The 21,999-nt window shown below is 40.6% G+C and overlaps 2 protein-coding genes across 3 annotated transcripts in view; both read left to right on the top strand.

Moving 5' to 3' along the window:
* The first annotated feature begins 2,058 nt into the window (after positions 1-2,058).
* LOC111589125 (double-strand-break repair protein rad21 homolog A-like) lies at positions 2,059-10,146 on the top strand. The gene is made up of 14 exons (XM_023299846.3): positions 2,059-2,216; positions 3,763-3,953; positions 4,280-4,409; positions 4,559-4,658; positions 5,279-5,385; positions 5,501-5,698; positions 5,878-6,003; positions 6,118-6,243; positions 6,933-7,156; positions 7,680-7,833; positions 7,983-8,128; positions 8,390-8,557; positions 8,843-8,926; positions 9,182-10,146. Exons 2-14 carry the CDS (start codon positions 3,810-3,812, stop codon positions 9,371-9,373), a joined length of 1,899 nt encoding a protein of 632 aa, XP_023155614.1. The 5' UTR covers positions 2,059-2,216; positions 3,763-3,809; the 3' UTR covers positions 9,374-10,146.
* A 1,064-nt stretch (positions 10,147-11,210) lies between these two features.
* The window catches only part of LOC111589160 (eukaryotic translation initiation factor 3 subunit H), a 59,014-nt gene continuing 48,225 nt past the window's right edge, over positions 11,211-21,999 (top strand). For both annotated transcript variants that reach the window (XM_023299912.3, XM_055013948.1), the window contains exons 1-2: positions 11,211-11,367; positions 21,322-21,478. In XM_023299912.3, coding sequence (XP_023155680.1) covers positions 11,266-11,367; positions 21,322-21,478 — 259 coding nt within the window. In that variant the 5' untranslated portion in view covers positions 11,211-11,265. The remainder of the gene's footprint in view (positions 11,368-21,321; positions 21,479-21,999) is intronic.

Here is a 21,999-nt window from a genome sequence, read left to right as displayed (position 1 = left end):
GAAATCTGTTGCTGCTTTTAGCCTCCATTTCCTCCATGTTTTATTTGTGCATTTGCTCTGTGTGTCCATTTAAGAATGCTTCGGTGCATCCAAAGTACAAAAGGTCTATGATACAGCTGTGCGGGTAATAATACACTTCTGTACCGGCATGTAGAGACAATCAGATGTTCAGGCTTTGTGACTCACACCTTGTGCGTCAAACAAAGTAGCTCATCTAAAGCGGAAAAGCACCGGCATAGAAGTGGCTGGTTTCTCCGAGGCTGTTTAGATCTATCTGTCACATCATAACAGCAATCAGCAATCTGGATAAAATTATCTTGCTTAACAGATGGGAGCCTAAAACTGTGTCAGCATCCAGACATGGCTGTGCTGCACAGTGTTAAAATGTGTCATACACTGTCCTCTATGCATGCAGGCGTTAGAGATCTATACAAAAAGAGCTTGATTCAATATTCCTGTGAATTAGTGAAGCAGCTTATTGAAAATCTTCCTCCAATTTTAAATTCATTCAGTCTGTCTAATATGAGTTGCCTTTCAATTACAAAATCCTGTTTGGTAATTTTGCCTAAATCAATAATTTGTCATAAGCAGGTGTGTGTGTTAAATTGATTTTGCAGCACATTTGCATACATAGAAATACGTTTAAGGAGTTATTTCTCTTTAAAAATGCTACTGCTAGTGTTTCTATTGTGCTGCTATGATGCATTCCCTTTTTTATCCATCTGCAGATATCTAGCTTAGTTTGATGTTCACTGAATTTGACTTAAAATGATTACGTAAATCAATTGCTAAACAATGCTGTTACATAAGAACTAAATTTAACGTAGTGCTGCCTCAGTTATCTACCCTATAAAGTGGCATGAGGCTTTACTGCGAGTAAATTATAAACATGCTCAACTGGCAGCGGTTCCACTGCAACAGATGCTGCAGCCTATGAGACAAATCCGCTTTACTGCATTTTGCAATTTGATTGTAGATGAGTCGGTCTGTCTGTCAAGCATGTTCCTCATCTCTGGATCTAATATACTGCTGGGAAATTGGTTTTATAGTCTGCTTGGATGTCCAGTTCACCGCATACTGAGGATTGTATTTATTCAGCAGACTACGGTAATTTCAGACTGGTTTCTCCTCATCTAGATACAACCAATTGTTTGTTTTCTTTACATTTACCTTAACTGACTGACCCTATCATCATTCAAACAATAATTTCATTAGGTTAGGATCTTTAGGATTCTTTTAAAAATTTAATGACCAATTGCGGCAGCTGGAAATAAAAATACAATATGATGCACATTACTGCACATTATTGGACATCTGAGTGGGAAATCAACCCCTAAGAAATATCAGCAATATTATACCTTAGCAATGTATTAGGAACACATGTATTAATAATTATACTACTACTACTAATACTACCACTACTACTGTTACTACTACCACTAGTGTCACTGCTATTACCTGCTAACCTACGACTGTTGCTTCTCCTATTACTACCACTACCACTATTACTACTACTACTATGAGTAAGTACTAATACCACTACTGCTACTACTACTGCCACTATGACTACAACTACTACTACTAGCTGACTATTAACACTGCTGCTGCAACTACTATTATGACTACCACTACTACTACTACAACTACTAGCTTAGTACTATTGCTACTGCCACAGCTGCTACTACTATTACTACTAGTGCCACTACTACAGCTAGCACTACTACCACTGCAACTACTGCTACTACCATTGCTACTTGTAATACTACTACTGCAACTGCTATTACTAGCTCAGTGCTATTGGTACTACCACAGCTGCTACAACTACTACTACCACTGCTACCACTAATACAACTACTGCTAATGCTACTACTGTTACTACCACTATAATACTACTACTACTACTAATAATAATAATAATAATAATACACAGGTTTTGTACTGTGCCAGTGTTATGCCCACTGTATTTCCAGCTCTGTGCCACAGCGCCCTCTATCTGTCCCCAGTGCTCACAGCAGGTCGCCGTCTATCAGCCTCCTCTGCAGGCTCCTCCTCCGCCATTTTTGACTGTAAACATCCTGCCGATTTTAAAAGGACAGCGGTGAGCGGGAGGAAGGCGACTGGCGCCATCTTGGCTGTTTTAATGAGTACAACAGGGGAGAATTCGCTGGGAGAAATAACCTAATCATTGGGATTTCGATCTAAGTGGGGTACTGTCGGTAAGTGTGTTTGCAGAGGAAATATTTGCGCGCAGTTGTGTGTATTTTGGGCAACGAAATAAGCATGCATGTTTGAGTTTATTCGCAGCGGCCTTCTCTGTACAAGCAGCCGTTAGCCACCAGCTAACGACAGTGTTGCGTTGGGTAGGGGGAAAAAGTGTCGGCAGCCTTATTTGGGCGCCTTGTTCCCGTGTGCTTTACTTTCTTTTCGTATTCGAATTCTAATTTATCTGCCGTTTTAGAAAAGCTGTAATTTTGCCCTAAGAAAGTTAATTCGGAGTAATCATTACCGCCTAGCACGCACAGCTTTATTGCTGCTTTTGTAGTTAGCTGGCGGCTAATTTAGTTCATTCCACTTGATGGCGCCGACTATTTACTGGCGTTGACCACCTTTTGGCGCTTTTAACGTGTTACACCGGCCTAAGTGCGTATACAACTACGCTCACTTCACTTTTAGCTAACTTGGGTATATTTTTAAGCTAAGGATGAAATATTTTGTAAATGGATAAAGTATGGTAAAACTGTCGGTTTCCTCAAGCAGACATGTGCATGTCCAATGTTTGTCTCCCAGACTGGAAAATAGGCGGAACTTGAATGAAGTCAGCGCTTGTTTTGATAACGTTAAAATCAGATTTTCTGCATATCAAGTCTGTGTTTATGTTTTCCTAACGATGACTGTCATTTGCAGTTACATCATGTCTGTTTTGTAGACGACCAATGAGTTGCTTCTAATTAATTTAATTGATTTTCAGTGTTAGCGTTAGCCATAGAGCTAGGTTAACAGCAGCTAATGGGCTTCCGACGCAGGATTAACGTTTGCTAGCAAAGTTGGTGTCTAAAAGTTTTGTCGAGAGCCGTTAGACCATACTTTGTCAAGTAATTGTAATTATTACTAAAACCAACGGTTTCAAGTATAACAATGAATCTATTTTATTTGAAACTGGCTTACTATTTCAATTTTTTTGACAAGCTCTTGCCCAACCTGTAGAAAAAAACAGATCCCTATCTGGCTTGTGTGGCCTCATTAGGTGTTTGGACTTCATTAATCGGCTGAGAATGTGCCTCTTTCTCAAAATTAGTTATTTATGTGATATCCTGGTTAGGCTGATCAGTGCAGGGCCATCAAGATAGCACATAATTAACCCTTTGATGCACAACATGGGTCAAAGTGACCCAAATTTAATGGAAAATGGGTATCTCTTGACCCACGTTGTGCATCAAAGGGTTAACCAGTATTTTTCAGCATGGTATTCAGTTGATTGGTGTCTGCCATACTTTATAATTTCTGGTGAATGTATCAGTGTTAATGACTATTAGGCATTTCTTCTTTGCAGCTAATAAGAAACTTTAAACAACAAGTTTGCCACATAGTCCAATATCATGAATTGCCAGAGACATGGAGGGTGGTATTGCTGAATTTGACTGAAAAATGTATCGTTTCACACGTCTAAATAATGATAATCTGCTCCTAGTTTTTGTCTTGCTTGTTTTGACTTTTTCAGAATGTTTTGTCCTTACACATAAACTAATCAATTGTGTTTACCAGGTAAACCATACCACAGTGTGAGCGTGTGAAACAGGGGAGCCAGGGCAATGTTCTACGCCCACTTTGTCCTCAGCAAACGTGGGCCGCTGGCCAAGATCTGGCTGGCGGCCCATTGGGACAAGAAGCTGACCAAGGCCCATGTGTTTGAATGCAACCTAGAGAGCAGTGTGGAGAGCATCATTTCACCCAAGGTAACAAACAAAAGTACAATCTCAGGATTCTGGTGGTTCTCCTGCATGCATTGTGTTAACTTTGTACGCTTCAGGCTTACTTATATTCTTCACTGCTGAAGGAGTGCATGGAAACACATTTAGAGCAGATTTTTTTGCTTTTAGCTGTCTGCTTAAAAAATGGTTTATTTTTTTACTGTGCTTGCTCTGACCTTTGTAAAGTACTTTATTGTCCTGCAGTGATACTGTGCAGTGGTATCAGTTTAGTGTTGGTTTTATTAAAAAATGTACATTGTAAACATGAATTTGTCTTCATTATTTTTGTTATTGGGCCTTATTTCTTTTAGGTGAAGATGGCATTGCGTACGTCGGGCCACTTGCTCCTTGGGGTGGTGAGAATCTACCACAGGAAGGCTAAGTATCTGCTTGCTGACTGTAATGAAGCTTTCATCAAGATCAAGATGGCTTTTAGGCCAGGTGAGGCGAAATGACAAGACAGACTAGTTCTGTATTTTCTCTTTTCAAGAATTGAGTTTGTTTTTTTAAAATAAAAAAAAGGTTCTTTGTTTGTTTGACCATGGAGTAAAGTTGTTTGTTTTACCGTTGCTGCTTACATTTGTGTCCAGGTGTGGTGGATCTACCTGAGGAAAACAGAGAGGCAGCATACAATGCCATCACCTTACCTGAGGAGTTCCATGACTTTGACCAGCCACTTCCAGATCTGGAGTAAGTAATCTGCATTTTCTGCTCTCATTTTATTATTTCCTTTCCGTTCAACCCTTTAACCAGGTGAAAAATTGACTGTGTTGAAAAAAGGGCCCGTGCTGGTGTCACTAGAACTGAAGTGGCTCTATTTGTGTCACTCAAGTACCAACCTCTTATGCCTACAATCTGCAGTGGCATAACCTTTTAGCTGAAATCTGATGAAACTTAAGGCTCTGTCACTGTTTTTGTGTCTACTGGAAACTTTTTAGGAGCAGAGTATCGGTTCCTAATCAGTCAAATTTTTAAATATGCTTCGAAATTGTTTTGCTGACATTTTACAGGACTATGTTTTAAAGCATACATACTACATGAATGCACATTTGCAGCTGTTTAGATGCTTTGAGCTGTTTAATATGACAACCATTTGTGTCTGTAAGGAGAACAAACAGGTAAAGGGCACAGGACCTAACAAATGGTGTGGCATGAATAAATACTACATCAAATATTAGTGAATAAAGTTAGTTATTTACAATTACAAGTGAATTTCATATTTCACAGCTGCAAACTGACAAGGATGCTAAATATGGATGTTGCAGTCAACTATTGGACTCATCCCTGATGTCGTTTCATTTTTCAAATAGTGATATCGACGTGGCCCAGCAGTTCACCCTGAACCAGAGCAGAGTGGAAGAGATCACCATGAGGGAGGATGTTGGCAACCTTAGCCTCCTGCAAGACAATGACTTTGGTAAGTCACAACTGACAAGCTAATGTGTACACACCACCTACCACATATGTATGAGATGATAAAGCTATTTCTTTATTAATATTTTATATAAAAAATAATCTGCTGTACTTTTCAGCTGACTTTGGTATGGATGATCGAGAGATGATGCGTGATGCTTCCACATTTGAGGAGGATCTCATGCATGGTGCCACGGCCTCTAACCTTTTGCTTGAGGCTGAGCCAGGTCCAGCCAATCTCCCGGACAAATCCAACCACATGGAGTATGATGACTTTGGGGATGGCTCTATGGGCAACAGCGATGGTGGAATGTTGGGTGAGTACTGTATGTATGTATGTATGTATGTATGTATGTATGTATGTACGTACGTACGTACGTACACACACACATATATATATATATTTAAAAACACTTTAACCTATGTTAGATTACTGTTAAAAATGCTGATATTTTTATGACAATGTAATAAAGACTGATTTCTTTTTATTTCTCAGTTGACAAGCTGCTTAGCTCTGAAGATGGAGGTGGTATCTTTGATGATCCTCCAGCCATCACAGAAAGTGTCATGATGCCTCCAGATCACGGAGATGATGAGGATGACTTTGATAACCTCCAGTCACGTAAGTAAAGCCAGTTTGTTAGAACACTTACAATAAAACCTTGTTACCCGAGGTGAAGTGCAGTGTGTCATTAGTTGCCTCTTTAATGGGAAATATAATTTTGTATCCATCTAGCGGGTCCAGACAGCCCAGATTCTGGCCCAGCAGAGCCACTGCCAGCAATGGCTGACCAGACAGAACAAACCACTCTGGTTCACAATGAGGAGGAGGCCTTTGCCCTGGAGCCCATTGACATCACTGGTAAGACCTTCTTTTCAGTCTCAGATCCTTCACTGTTATTTTCATTTAGATTCAAGACAGAAAAAATAACTTATAGTAAAAGATGTCTACTTGCTTTTAATTGTGCAAATTGAATACTAAACACTGGGATTGGTTATGATGACAATATCTGTACTGTATGGCTGGACACCATGGACATTGTCAAGCAGTAGACATTCATTTTCTGTTAAGATAGGTTTTACTTGAAAAATCTGTACTTAGCAGTTAAATGCGAAGTTACTAATTAATTTAACTGTAGAGTGACACTGCATTTGATAGATTATTGACTTAGACAACCCTTAGCATCTCACTGTATACATAGAATATATATAGTTCTAGTGCTGTGCCTGTATCTCCTTTTGTTTTAAAAGCATTTGGAATCCAGTGCACTTTAATAATGCAGGAAAACTGACTGCAAGCATAAAAATGTAATAATGGCTATGTTTACATATGTATAGTGAGTGCGAGCACAACAGTTCTGCCACTAATGTAGACAGGCTAATTATCATAGTACAATATTTGTTCAGACTTTTGTGTGATGCAGGACTTCTGGGTAGACACAGCTTTAACACTGGAGTGACTACAGCACATGATGCTAATATAATTTTAAAGAAATTATGGTTCAGCAGCCATCATCTAATTATTTTTCTATTTATTTATTTTTTTCCCAGTGAAAGAGACCAAGGCGAAGCGTAAAAGGAAGCTGATTGTGGACAGTGTGAAAGAGCTGGACAGTAAGACCATCAGGGCCCAGCTGTCTGACTACTCTGACATTGTTACCACCCTGGACCTCGCCCCTCCCACCAAGAAGCTCATGATGTGGAAGGAGACTGGAGGAGTAGAGAAGCTCTTCTCTCTGCCAGCTCAACCTCTTTGGAATGCCAGACTGCTCAAGGTAAAAATGCTATAAATATTCATGCGTCATTTGTGGGTAAATACATACACACATTCACAGCTATTTGAACATGTACTGAAACTGTCAGTTGTCTGCATGAAATCCCTCCTTAGTAATACAACCACTTGGAGAAAGCAGTAATGAGCAAGTCACAATGGAGGTCTGTTTCTCCAAGTATGTCAGACTCAGACACTGTGTAATGGAAGGCGAGAGAGTAGATTTATAACATTGAATTTTTCATTGACATTCTGATCCGGCTGTGGGATTTAAAATGAGAACACTGAAGGAACAGGAGGTGGAGGAAGTGATTGGTTTTGTCTCTTTTTCTGGTCCTTTCACACCCACGTTAGCCCTCCTGAATACTCAATAGAAAACGTGTTGATGCATAATTTAGCAGAGTTTTCTTTTGTCTTGCATAAGTTCTCCCCAACAGCTTCTACATTTTTATTGCACTATTAACAAGGCATTCTTTTTTAAAATGTAACTTCCCTCCATGTTTAACTTTTAAATGTCTGATTTTTAGATGTTCACACGCTGCCTGACGCCTCTGGTGCCAGATGAGCTGAGGAAGAGGAGAAAGGGTGGTGAGGCAGACAGTCTAGATGAATTCCTCAAAGAGTTGGAGAACCCAGAGGTGCCTAGAGAGGAGGTCACGAGTCAGCACAGAGATGTTATTGGTAAGTCATGCTGGAGCCGATGAGAGGAGGTTATATGTCGGTGCAGATCTGTCATTAAGTGTGTGTGAAGGGATCTATCCTGTCAGTCTCTTCTCTGAATAACACTTGTTTTTACCTTCCATTAACAATCTCCTGTATCTGTCTCTCAGACCAGACTATCATGGAGGAGCCCAGTATACTGGCAGCCTCCGCAATGGAGGGTAGCAGGACGACCTTGGATGAAACTGTCATGCCTCCTCCCTCCACCCCCCGTGGTGTCAAACGCAAGAACATTGACAAAGAGAGCTCCCTACCTGTGAGTACTTGTCATTTAAATTCTGTATTTTTTCCTGTCATGTACTGTATTGAGGCTGTCTGATTTCAAGATACCCTGATATTTAAGACACAGTGGTCTTATCTGTCATCCAATGGAAGTTGCAACTGATTAGAATTTAGTATTTTGAATTTTCTGATACAGTAAACTTGGGAAATGCTTAGCAATCAAATGGGAGAAACAAAATAGAGTCTTGGCTACACTAAGTTCTGACTTGGGTATGTCCTGCTTTCTCTTCTTCAGATGTCTACCTTGGAGCAGCAGCAGCCTCAGGTGGCCGACCGCTCTGTCTTGTCTCAGGTGGATCTGCCCCCAGAGGAGAGCAGCGTCAACCTCACCCAGCTTGTCCCAGAGCTTGACCTCCTTGGTGAGAAGGGAAAAGACAAGAAGGATGACAGTGACGAAGAAGAGGTGAGAGGGAGAAACAGCTTTTTGTGAAACCCTGAAAATTTGTAGTTAGTAGTCCCATAATATATCTTTATGGAAGTTGTGAATTTCACAACTGCCAAAAGTGCTTAAATCTAAACGTAACGAAGTACAACAAACCATAACCACATAATATCGGTTAAAAGACGATTTTACAGCAAGCCACTTAGCAGTTTATAGAGAAAGCCTTTCTGTAGCTTTCATTTGATTGTATGTATTACTATTGAAGTCTATGTGAGATGATGCTGATCATGTGTGTCTGGTCCTCAGGAAGAGGAAGGCCAGGCCGGAGACCAGGATCAGGAGGAGAAGAGATGGAACAAGAGAACCCAGCAGATGCTGCACGGTCTCCAGGCAAGCAAATTTTTACTGTGTTTGAATTTTTCTGAAAACATAAATTTAAGTAAACGAAAACTGTGTCGTACTGATTTTACTTGTGTCTGCAGAATTCCTTTTAGTTTCAGCAGATACCAACAGGGCTTTACTTTTATCTAAGTTGCGCAACACATTTTTTCTATATAGGTATAAATCAGAAGGAACATTATTTTTTGGAACCCAGTTTGCTGACTTACATATTTAAGCTGAGATTTTTTGCTTCTGTCTCCACAGCGTGTCATGGCTAAGACTGGTGCTGATTCAGTTAGCCTGCTTGACTTATGCCGGAACAACAACAGGAAGCAGGCAGCTGCCAAGTTTTACAGTTTCCTGGTCCTCAAGAAACAACAAGCCATCGAGGTGACCCAGTCTGAGCCCTACAGCGACATCATTGCCACCGCTGGACCAAGATTCCACCTTATTTAGACATTGGAAGAACAGAAAAACACTCTGCTTGCAACAGGCATACTTTTTTTTAATTACTCAACTTTTTGCCTTTTTATTTTGTGTTTTCCTGTCAGCCCATTTTTTTTTCTTAGGGAAGGGGGAGGGAGTAGTGGGGAACGGGTGGGGAAACATTTTTAAAAAAGGATTTTACTGTACAACAGATGGAATCATGCAGTATTCTTGGTTCAAATGGAGTGAGGAAGAATGTTTAACAAGTATATTTATAAAGCAACCTTTTTCAGTCACCAATTTGTAAACTTTGCTTCATTTTGTTTTGTAAGTTAAATTTCTATTGTCTGCTCATTCCATAAGTTTTGTACCATTGCCCCTCTTATCAACTGAAATATTGCAGACTTTAGATAAAGGCCCCGCATTCTCACATAGAATCCTGTATTGACTGTGTACATGTTCTGGAAAGGTACTGTTTTATTTCTCAAAAGTGTAACCTCTCCCATCTTCTCCTTGTTGCACTTGTTCTCGGATAAAATAAAAGGCTAATCTGTCAAAAATTGGTAAATTTTACCAGGCATTAAATATCATGTTTCAGATGTATAATTCAAGCAGTTTATCAATTAAGTTTCATGTAAATTTCTTTTTTGTACCTTTTTACGTTTATGCTTATTCACCTTTTTGCATTATGTAACTAGGTAATGTACTTGTTACAGTTAAGTTCACTATCCCACCTTTTTAGTCTTTGGGTAACTTCTAGTTGTGATACATCTGTAAAGATTTGAAATAAAGTGTTTTAAGTACTTGGATGTGTAACTGGATATTTATTCATTGAAAATTGTATTTTAAACAATGGTCTTTATGAATGGATATGAAAATAATGTTAAATAGAAAGAAACAATGTTGGTGTCAAATATTTTAAAACTTGATCACATCCTATTATAGTATTTCTAAGTAACAAAATGAATATTTCCTCTCATCAAAAACTGGAAACCAATATTTTAGAAAGGCTATGTTGAAAATTCAGGCCCCCAAAAATAAAAACTCAATGCAACTGAAGTTAATACACCAGCGCAATTAGAGAACCTGTGATTAGTGAAACTAAAGTAAACGTGATTTCTGCTTCATGGAACTGCATGAACATGGTTATAAAATGACCCCTAAACACCAGAACTTTCTCAGTCTTGGACCTGTATGGTGCGTTTATCTTCATCGTTGAATCATGATTCCAAATGAACTATCAAAAATCTGATGATGAGGCTTTACAGAGATGAAGAAAATCACAAGAGTTTCTAAAGGAGAAAAAAGTGAAAATTTGCAGCAGGCAAAAAACAAAACAAACAAAAGCAGTCTCTGAAGAAAAATACAACATCTCTTCACAAACTTGTGCAACACTGGTGTCCTCCATGTCGAAAAGGATTCAGTCTGTCATCAGAAACAAAAATAGAGATACAAAGTATTATTAAAATACAAAATTTTATTCTGTGTACTGAAAGGTGTGCTGACTTTTGCTCCTACAGCGGTGCCCCTATTTTTAATATAAGGAATCTTAATACACTACTATTCAAATTAGAAATAATGTGATTCTTGTTAGGTGTAACAATTCTGATTTATTTATTTTTTCACAATTAAGTGATGTTGTGCGGAATTGTTCTCGCCTTTGTTGTATACCGTATTTATAAAATTAAAAAAATTCAGGTTGGGATTTGTAATACCAGATGTATTCTCCATTACTCGTTGTACTATCCAAATGTCTAAATAACTGAAAAAAAAAAACAATTGGGTCCCCGTAAGGAGTCGTGACAAGCAGAAATGGAACCTTAGCCCTTGTTTCTATACGGACAGGAAAAGAGACGCACTTTTAGCGGAAACGTCCGTCCCAGAACTCCTCCCTCTCTTTTTCCGCGTGTAGCGGTTCATAGATGGCTTCACGTAAAGAGTCCAGCTCTGTATCCAGCACGGCGATGGCTTCTACCGGCGGCACCTTGGACTCCCCCGTCAAGCAGATCCAGATTGAGGGGCTGGTAAGTGTCACTGCGGTTCCCTGTTGCTGTGTGTTGAATTCGGTAACGGACGGGCAGAGAAGCCGGTGTTAGCAAATGTGGATGCTAAAGCGTTAGCATAATCATGGCGGAGAAATAGAGTGGAGCTTCAGGTCGTGTTTCGTACGCTAACAGATGTATGCCTTGTTTCCCGTGTTATTCAGTTAAGTACATTACAAAAAAAAACAGCGATTGTATTTGTATTTACAGCTCCAGAGCTAGCTAGCAGGCTAACAATAAGCTGTCCGCACTCGTCGTTTAAGTTAGCCAGTGTTTAGCTTTCAGTAAGCTACAGGGGCGTTTAAGTTCAAAATTAGGGCCTCCACTGTTAAAGGGGCACCATAGGATGATGCTAATGCTGCTTCCTGCTCTTTCTCCCCCCCAAACACAAATTTATATTTATTTACGATTACAATAATGTTTATAAGAAAGAGAATGCAATTCAGCTTTTAAAATTTGTCTAATTTGACTTCCAGTTGTTCATGTTGTAGTTGATAGTTTGAAATCTTAAATGCTCTAATTCATGTTTTCAACATTTTACTATCTTTGAATAATTTTATAGCTATTTAAGTTTCTTATTTGCATGCTTGTATCTTTTATTGGTCACTCAGCCACTTTGCAAAGCAGGCCTCTACACTTAGCTGTACTTAAATGAGGGTTGGATGAGTACTACAGGCTTCACAGAATATCTGTGTGCCTCTGAAACAAAATGGATTGTATTTAAATGGTTTGAGATTTTGACTAATTTTTGATCTCAAACAATCCAAATGAACCACTGATTTGAAAGCAACTGTTTTGTTTCTCAGTCTAAAAATGCACATTATTAAAAGCCTGCTGTGCACTGTATTCTGCCTCTGTAAAACAAAGTAGCTCTTTCAGGATTGTTATTCTCTGATCTATTTTCATGCCTTTTGAAATGTTTGCATACCTGATGAAATACTTTGGAAGATGCTTACCTCTCATTCCCACTGTGGAAATTTTAAGACTCAATATAATTAACACTCTTGGGAGATTTAGGCACTCTTAAGATTTATTTAGGGATCTGGTAAACTATTATCTGTGAGTGTATGTTAACACTTCATGATTTGTGTTTTTGGCTGTAGGGTTGTTGAACGCATGCATTGAAATGATTTGTTGCTTTGTGCTATTACACATTTTTACTTTTATAGTTAATGTTGCTTCAGTGGGTTGTTCGTAATTTCTGTTTAGTGATCAGTAACATATTAATTGTGGCACATCTTGAAACTGAACTTATAACAAACCGTATCCACATTGATATTCTGTAGTACCACAGTGCAAACAGCAGAGGACAAACTTGCTTCACTGCCGTGCTCTTCCATTATCTCTCCTCCTGCCCTGAACTGCACTGGACACAAAGCAGCTTATTTTCCTGGTGTGCCTTAACACACTAGCAGGACTTTAACTTGCCAGCTGCTGCTTTCCTTTTATCTTGCTCATTAAAGCTGCCCTAGAGTCTTGGGCTCTAATTTCAAATCTAAATATTTCACCTCAGTGTGTATTATTTAGACCTCTAATGAGATTTTCTTAATTTGTTTTTCTCAGCATTATCGACAATATATTTTAATCGCAGCACCTAAATTAACAACAGTCAAGAACCGTTTAATATGTGACCTCATTTGGATCCAGACAGTTGTAGGAAGGGTGTCTATTACAGCCAGAGTTATGAAATGTGCTTCACCTGAATGCATTGATATGCAGCAGTTGCCGCTGCGTTGCGTCATGACCCGTCTGTCAGAGGTTTAGCTGGAGGGTTGCCCATAGACGGCATCATTGCTGCTGTGTAGTAGAATTGGATTGTTCCTTGCTTTTGAAGAAGCTTCAGTGGTTGATGTTGCCACGGGAGTGGAGTGCAGCACAGCAATGGCTTCCATTAAACACCTACTGAGATCACACAATTGCCTCTGTGTTTGAAAAGACTTTATTCTGACGTATAATGCACGTCAGACAATAGTCTTACTTGTGTACCAAGAATTAAGGAGAACTGAGAGCATTCTGTGCAGGCCATTTTGGTACTGGGACTTGAATGCTCTGCAGGATGAAAACCTCTTTTGCTGCTTGACATAAAAAGAAAACACACAATCCTCATTTTCCGTGACTAAGAGAAGACTGTCAAATTATTTCAATTGAAGGGTTCTCGAATTGAAGGACATAAATTCTCCGTATGTGCACAAAAAAACAGGCAAGAAGGGAAACATTGAAAAGGTATAGTTGCTTGCAAAAAGAAACCACACTAGTATGTTTATGGATGGGATGCGTAATTGGATACAGAACGGATGATGTTGACCAAAAGCCAGTACTCCATCGGCAGACTCGTGCAATTGCCGAAGCAACACAGCTAATTTGTTTGGCCATTAAATTCGGCACCACAAAGCTCCGTGTGATGAGAGCAAAGCCAGATCTGAATGTCATCCAAAGCAACAAAACTATTTTGGATGCCTTTGCCAGTGTTGCATATTAGAACAGTTCCAAACTGCTTTTTGCATCGTTTTAAAAATTACTGATGTAGTCTCACCCAAATCATTCTAGAATGGTAAATTATTTACAAATACTTACTCAATTAATCTGGTGAAAATTCCATTTTTTTCATATCACAATATATGTCAAAGAAAGACTACATATTGTATCGTATTGTATTGTTTTCAATATTGTGCAGCCCCACACCATGACCTGGTTCATTCGCCCTTCACACAATTGCATTTGCCCTGTTCCACCTATACTAAAACAACCCCAGATTGTCACTGATCCACCCCCATGTTTTACTGTAGGGGCAAGACAGTCTGGTTTGTAGGCTTCTCCAGGCTTCCTCCAAACCAGTAAGTTGGCTGGAGTGGGTATCAACTGAAAACTGGATTCATCACTGAAGAGAACCTTAGCCCAATCATCAACAGTTCAATCCTTGTGATCCCCAGCAAAGAGTAACTGGGCTTCCCTCTGCCTTTCCTCGATGAAGGGCTTCTTCCGTGCCCTGTGTGACTTCAGACCAGCTTCAAGAAGTCGGTTTCTAACTGTCCTTGCTGAACAACTCACATTTCTCCACAGTGCCCAGTCATTTCTAAGGTCCCTGGAGGAGAGGACTGACGACGATTCCTGACACAGGAACGGATGAGTGACAGTCATCTCGTAGGGTAGAAAGACGATTCTAGCTAGCAGTTTTGGTCGTACCATGTCCGACTTGTTTTTTTTTCTTGGTGTAATGAACGGCTGTCTTGGAGATCTTCAGTTTTTCCGTTACCTGTCTCTCACTCATTCCATTTTCCAGCAGTGCCAAGACGGCTGCCTTTGTGGCTTCACATAATTCTTTAGTTTTAGGCATTATGTGAGAGCAGACAGCTTCTGAGTTGTGCTACAGCTTGAATGTCAGCAGGAAACCACTCTAGGCCTTTGCATGTCCAGTGCTGCTTATGGCATGAAACGGCCTCTTATATACCCTGGGAATACAATGAAGCTTAAGCATGTCAAATAGGACGTAAATTATTATGGAATCAGCTGCATTTTTTGTCATGTTCATTGTATTCTTCAGGTAGTATACCTTTAGTGGTAACAGGTATTAAAATGAACAAGAAATTGAAGAAAACAAGGATGGTGTAATAATTTTTTCCATGACTGTAGGAATGAAACAACCGCCAGCCAGAACAGCTCCTTCTACACCTGAGGATTTTACATATGCATCAGGTCCTTTAGCTTGGGCTGCCATGGACACGGGAGATAGCTTACTAATCCGATGTAGAATGTAGAAACATATGTTCCCATCCGTACTTCTTCATAGTACAGAATCTACACTTTGTTTACCTGGTGTCTGCTATAACTTGGAATCAGTCCAGGTGACACCTGGAGTTCCTTTGATAAATCAAATGTGATTTGATGCTGCATCACACACTGATTGAGTGATTACAGTCTCCAAAAACGCAGCAGAATTGCAGCTGGTGTATTTGCAGTGAGACAAAGTTGTATCGTTGAAATATCAAAATAATAAAAAAAAAAATCTGTCAAAAATAGTCAGATTTCATGCGTGTCATGGTTTCATATGACAGCAGGCCACACTTAAGTTAGTTACCTTGCTGAGAACTGGGAGGTGTGTGGTCTGTTGGCTACTGTATTTCACTGGATGCTTAACATGCTCTGACAACAAACAGAAATGCAATTTTCTTGCATTTTGTGTTTTCTGTGGTTGTTTCACAATAAAAAAAAATTGTTTTATCAGTTGCTTGCTCCTGAGGCGAAGCAACAGCAATGGAAAATACTGAGCTTTTATGAGTACCCACTGAACACAGTTGGCATCAGGAGTGAAGGAATGAAGAGAAAACAGTGAAGCTAATATCGAATAACATAAAATATAAACTATAATTTCCCATGTAGATGTGAAGATAATTTAAATCCAGTGTGGTATGGCAGACTACACCTCTAACCATGAAAATAATTGCAGAAATATTTATTGAACATAAATACATTGACCGGCTGCTACTATAAATTGCTGACCATAAATTGTATGAAAAGTTATGTTTGACTTTTAGAAAACCTTAATTATAATCACATCCTTACAAAAATTCTGCAGATGGTGGAATTTGTATGAGGAAAAACTTAATTTGTACCCGCATGCTTATGTGGGCTGATCCAGAGCAAGGTGTTGTCTTATTTGATGTAAGAAAATGCTGCAAATAATGTTGAGTAGCAGCGAATAAACAGCAGAGAAGGCAGATTTTAATTTGTGCAATCAGATGTTGTGGTTACAGCTCAGTTTCCTTCCAGATTATTTATTTCCCCACATTGCAGTAACACTTCCTATTGGTTGTTACCAGGGTCATTGGTTGTCAGATATTAAGACTGGACTACTTCACATTACAAATCGGACTTGGCCTAACAAAATTGAACATGTCTGAGCAAGAGCTCATCAAGCCAGCAGGCGAAAGCTGGCAGATGAAGTGAGAATCTGCGGTGGTCTTCATCCATGGCTTAACCCAACAGATGACTCATACCACACAGAAGTGTTTTTTTTTCTCTGTCAAGTATACTACAGCCAATGCCAAGTGTGGAGTTTGTCTGTACTTCAGCGGTGCACAAAGAAAACTCATTATGGGATCGTCTCTCTTGCTGTTCTTGCTCATAACTTGAGCCCCATTGTGGTGGGAATATAACCCCCTTTTGTGTGAGCGAGGGAGAAGATTTATGATAAGAATTAAAGGCAGCCAACGGGGGATTTGGTCCGCAATTGATTTTGCACAATTCAATTTTAAGCTTGTTGATTTATAATACGCTGTCCACATATCAATCTTGGGCCTCTCCACATGAGGTGAGCTCACTGCTAGCAGCTGGTGAGCTAGATCAATAAAACAGCGTGTGAGAGAGAGGATCAGGAAGAGACAGTACGGGAGGGAGTTAGCCTGTATGTATATGTGTTTTGACACAGGTTTTCACAAAACTTAGAGCTTTCCAGTCTTTGCTTACAATACCTGATGGCATTTACTTAGCTCCAGGAAGCCTGTACTACAAATCCACTAAGACCTCCATCCTTTCTTCCTTCCTTTTGTTGTAGCCCAGATGCCTCTTCAATCCCCCTCTTTAAAGCATTTCTGTGGAGTCAGGAGTTTTCTTAAAACACTGCTTGAATTTAACTCTATTTGTTTGACCTTACTAGAGTTGTTTTTGGCCGATTGTCCATCTCTCACCTTCTCCTTTCCCAGATGGACGCTATTTAAGTGTGTGATGAACAGATTGCCAAGAGTTAGATAGCTGAAAGCATTGTGTATCTCTGCTATCTGCTCTCACTGATGGAGGGAGACTAGAAAAGCTATTTGCTGGCAGAAAAAGAAGCCAAAGCTCAAAGGAGGGCATGGGGGGCTTTGTAAAGCAGCCAGCACTGCCGATCCTGAGGACTTGCACTGTAGCCTTCCTCTCCCCCTGCTGGATCTCTCCTTGGCCTCCCTCGCTGCCAGTCTACACCTGTCTGCTCTGCTCGTCATCACTTAGTCTCTTCCTGCTCTCTTTTGTCATCATTTTCTTTATCCTTCTGGTTTCTTTATCTCACATTCTCATTGTTGCATTTCCTCCTCTGCTCTCCTCTCCTTTTTTTTTTTTTGTCCTGCTCTGCCACCTTCCCTCATCGAGTTCTCACTCATACATTTTTTCGTTCTTTCTCCCTCTCTTTCCTCCCATTTCGCTCTCTCTCCCCACCGACCTATTGCTCAGACCTTCCTCCCCTCTCAGTCAGAAAAGCCCAGGCAGGCAGGCAGGCAGGGAATGAGATTTGTTTTTCCCTGTGCTCCACCCCATATCGTCTCTCTTCTCCCGCCCCTAGCTCTTTTACTTGTTGCATGACAGGTCCGGCACTCTATTGAAATAAATCATCTCCCAGGACTGTGTGTGTGTGTGTGTGTGTGTGTGTGTGTGTGTGTGTGTGTGTGTGTGTGTGCGTGCGTGCGTGCGTGCGTGCGTGCGTGCGTGCGTGCGTGCGTGCGTGCGTGCGTGCGTGCGTGCGTGCGTGCGTGCGTGTAGGTGCGTGTAGGTGCGTGTGTGTGTAGGTGCGTGTGTGTGTAGGTGCGTGTGTGTGTGTAGGTGCGTGTGTGTAGGTGCGTGTGTGTAGGTACGTGTGTGTGTGTAGGTGCGTGTGTGTAGGTACGTGTGTGTGTGTAGGTGCGTGTGTGTAGGTGCGTGTGTGTAGGTACGTGTGTGTGTGTAGGTGCGTGCGTGTGGCAGCAACTGGGACCAGTAAGGGTTCCCTTATGGTGGTGTTGGATGTTTCCTTGCGACCGTGGCTCTATGGCTGCCACCCTGCTCCTGTGTGTGTGTGTGTGTGTGTGTGTGTGTGTGTGTTATTAATGCCTGTGGCTGTGACCTGCCCACACTGTTATCAGCGTGATTTATGCTCTTCCCCTCCACACTATGCTTTTCAGTTTTTTGTCTTATTCCTGTTCATTTAGACGCTTTGCCTTATTCTCTGCTCTTTGCCATCACTTAGCTTTTTTTTGCTGGTCATTGTGCCATTTGATGGGTTGTTGTGTGTATGTGTGGGTGTGTAGCAGTGCGTGGTAGCTCCTCCTCGCTATCCTTAGTGCGAGTGACACAGTATTAGAGCTTAAACCAGCTCCTGAATCATGTGCAGGCTTGTCCTATTGGCCCATTTTTATCTGGCATTAAAAATTAAATGCACACGATGATGCATGGACGCTGTGTCCAGATGAAGCACGATGATGTGGGATATCGGAGTACAAAGTCCAAATATACCCTCCCACCGTACAGGGGTAGCATTTTTCTTAAAAAATTTATGTGTGCTGCTTCGTCTCTCTCTCTCTCTCTCTCTCCAGTGTAAATTGCTAAACTGTGCTGAATACTAACTGGCCTTTTGTATGCACTCAAGATCAGTGATGCACCAGCATTGGAGCCTGCAGGTGGTGCTTACCACTGCGGGCTCCAGGACTCAACCACAGTCACTGATTGCCTGAGTAACTTGTCCCAGAATTTCCTCTTAACATAACAAGGCGGATTTGGCAATTTTTGCGTTTTTATGTAAGAGCTTAGTGGCCAGTGAAGAGTGCAGAATGGTGGCAAAGGATTGATTATGCAACTGAGCGTGGATGTAAGGGGTGCTTTAGTGAGGTGGTGGATGTTCTACACAACATGTGGCGTGCATGTCCCGGCTGCACTCAGAGTTCTGAGTTTGTGGGAAATGTAAAAACGATTTTCGTTATATGTGAGGAAATAAAAGCTTCAGGCCTCGGTGGGATGAATGACATTTGAAGGCCAATGTTGCTAGGTAACGTACCATCAACTTCTGCCGTGTGCTACCAACTAGAGCACAATAGCTTGGGAATTTTTGAAGGTAAATAAGCAGCAGAAAAATTGTGCTCTCAACTCTATAGTTCACTGAAAAAAGTGAAAGCTAATGAACTAAATAGCATAGAAGGACTAATAAATCAGGCAGGTCAGTATACACACACTGTTGATACTACAGTAGCAACTAGATTAGAGGCACCTAAGAGCCACAACAGTGCCACCTTAGCATATTTTATATGCTGATAGCATTGACTAGTTGATTTTTCAGCTTGTATTAGTTTTCCAGAGTGGAGATAATGAAGCAGCTAAGGGCAAGTTTTACCTGTAAGAGCTGCACACAGACAAATGGCAAGCACTTGCTTTTACGAAAAACTGAACAGTTTCCAATGCAGTGCAGCAGTATTTATGTAAGATCCGCACATCCAGTTCACTCTTGTGATCCATCACACCAAAGTACATTCACTACATCATTATTCTGTGAGCTGGAGGGGAGACAGGCCTGCCTGGATGTATGTGTCACCAGATAGGGAGACCAAATTCATTATGTTTTATTTCACATTTCAAATGGCCAGAGTGCATCTTCCGTATGACAAGTCGGTGCGTCTTGGGTGTTTCTGTAACAAAACTGAAGGCTTCCACTGCACATACTCAATGTAGTGGTAAAAAACTGCAAGAATTACTTGAACCCCTGTGTATTCTACATATTTATCAGATTTAAATTCTCCAGTATGTTGTGGAATTACACATTGGACATCTACAGTGTTTAATATTGTGTAGGTTGCTGTGTCGCCAAGACAGCTCTGGCCTTCTGAGGCATGAACTCTACAAGACCTCTGAAAGTGCCCTGTGGGATCAGGTACCACAGACGAGATCCTTGAAGTCTTGGATGTTGTAAATGGGGCATCCTTTGATCAGATTTGTTTTTCCGGCACATCCAACAGATCGGATTGAGATCTGTCAAAGTAATGTTCACATGAATTCCATGAATTTCCAGCAGAGCGCTGCCCGAAGCATCACACCGTCTTCGCTGACTTGCTTTCCTCCCACAGTACATCCTCAAGCAATCGCCCGTCAACGTGATGTAAAAGAAAACGTAATCCATCAGACCAGGCCACCTAGCTGTATTGCTGATGTGATGCTCACATACCCATCAGCAATTGGTGACACTGTAGCCCTAATGTGGGATTCAACTACACGAACATTTGTTTCTCGTATGTGTCATTAAAATTTGGGTGCCCACGACCCTGTTGCATATTTACCGGTTGTCCTTCCTTGGACCACTTTTTGTTGGTCTTAATCTCTACATTAGAGAAACACAGTCATTTTGGAGATGTTCTGAATCCAACAGCCATCATAATTTGGCCTTAGTCGATGTTGCTCAAGTCCTGCTTCACATTTTTCCTGCTTCCAAGACATTAACTTGAACTGACTGCTCACTTTCTGCCTAATATATTCCACCCCTTGACTGGTGCTGTTTGTAATGAGGTAATCAATGTTATTCACTCCTTCTTTCAGTGGTGTTAACAATGCGACTGATTGGTGTATTTAGCATAGTCTTCCCAACTGGGTCACCATTTAGCTCCCTGTGTCTTTACCAAAAGCAAACTCATATTGGAACCCTTCCTAATTCCCCAAAAAATCCTCCCTTGTACAAGGTGACATGATAAATTTAGTGTTATCACCTTACAGAATTTTTCTACTCATTAGAGTACCGTTTAATGTACACTGGAAGTACACATCATTGGCCACATTATTCCTTGTTGATATTAAAACAATGTGTTGACTTTATTTTCACTGCCATTCAACACCAAAAAAGAACAGAGAAAGGAAAATAAATACATCTACAAAGGGACCCACTTGACTTTAAAAACATCTCGACCAAAATAACCCCCACACAGGCTAATGAGCATAAATCAACATGATGAGCTGAGACACAATTGAATTAGAGAACACAAATGAAAGGATGATGAAATACAATACCAAAAAAATGTCATATCTCCCACAAAATTGGCACAATAAGTAAATGAGCTCCGGTTCAATTAAATCGCTTTTCGGAAATTGTTGTTGAGAGCAGGATGCAACCTCTTTACCTCACTCTCCGCCTCTCTTCTATTGTGGCAGTGACGTTTCTCTTTTCTGCTTTCACAGGTGGTGCTGAAGATTATCAAGCACTACCAGGAAGAGGGCCAGGGCAGCGAGGTGGTTCAGGGCGTCCTGCTGGGTCTGGTAGTCGACGACCGGCTGGAGATCACCAACTGCTTCCCCTTCCCCCAGCACACCGAGGACGATGCAGACTTCGACGAAGGTAACCAAGAGCAATGTCCCCTTTTCTGTTTGTTCTATCGATCTTCTCCTGCAGTTAGAAAAATGTAAACACACACACACAATAACATCACAGCAGTCTGAAATGACTACCTGTTAAACACCAAATATCAGTTCACCAGTAAAATAATGGAATCCTGCTGTGACACTGACTGGTGAATTTATGAGACGATGATATTGGAGTGCTTCAGTAACATGGAGGCTTTGGTGTTTGCTTGTTATCAATTTTTGAAAATCTGCTAAAGATAAAAGATTCTTTGTCATTTAAATTCCACTGTTTGTCGCTGTGAATTGCAAATTGGGGTGATTAAGTTTTACTGCGTATTTCAGTAAAAACATTGGGGCTGTTTTTATTTCATTTAAACGTGCTATTGACATCCACAAGAGCCACAAAGTTATCAGATATTGCCTCAAGCCAAATCATTCCTTCTTTCAGAAAGCATTTATATAAATAAGAATGAGCAGAGGAGTCCTGAAATCTTGTAAATAAAGCAAAACTGAGGC

This window comes from Amphiprion ocellaris, chromosome 9 (assembly GCF_022539595.1).
Source record: "Amphiprion ocellaris isolate individual 3 ecotype Okinawa chromosome 9, ASM2253959v1, whole genome shotgun sequence".
Lineage (NCBI taxonomy): Eukaryota > Metazoa > Chordata > Actinopteri > Pomacentridae > Amphiprion > Amphiprion ocellaris.
Note: the sequence above shows the minus strand (reverse complement) of the source record. Positions and strands in the feature narration are given on the sequence as shown.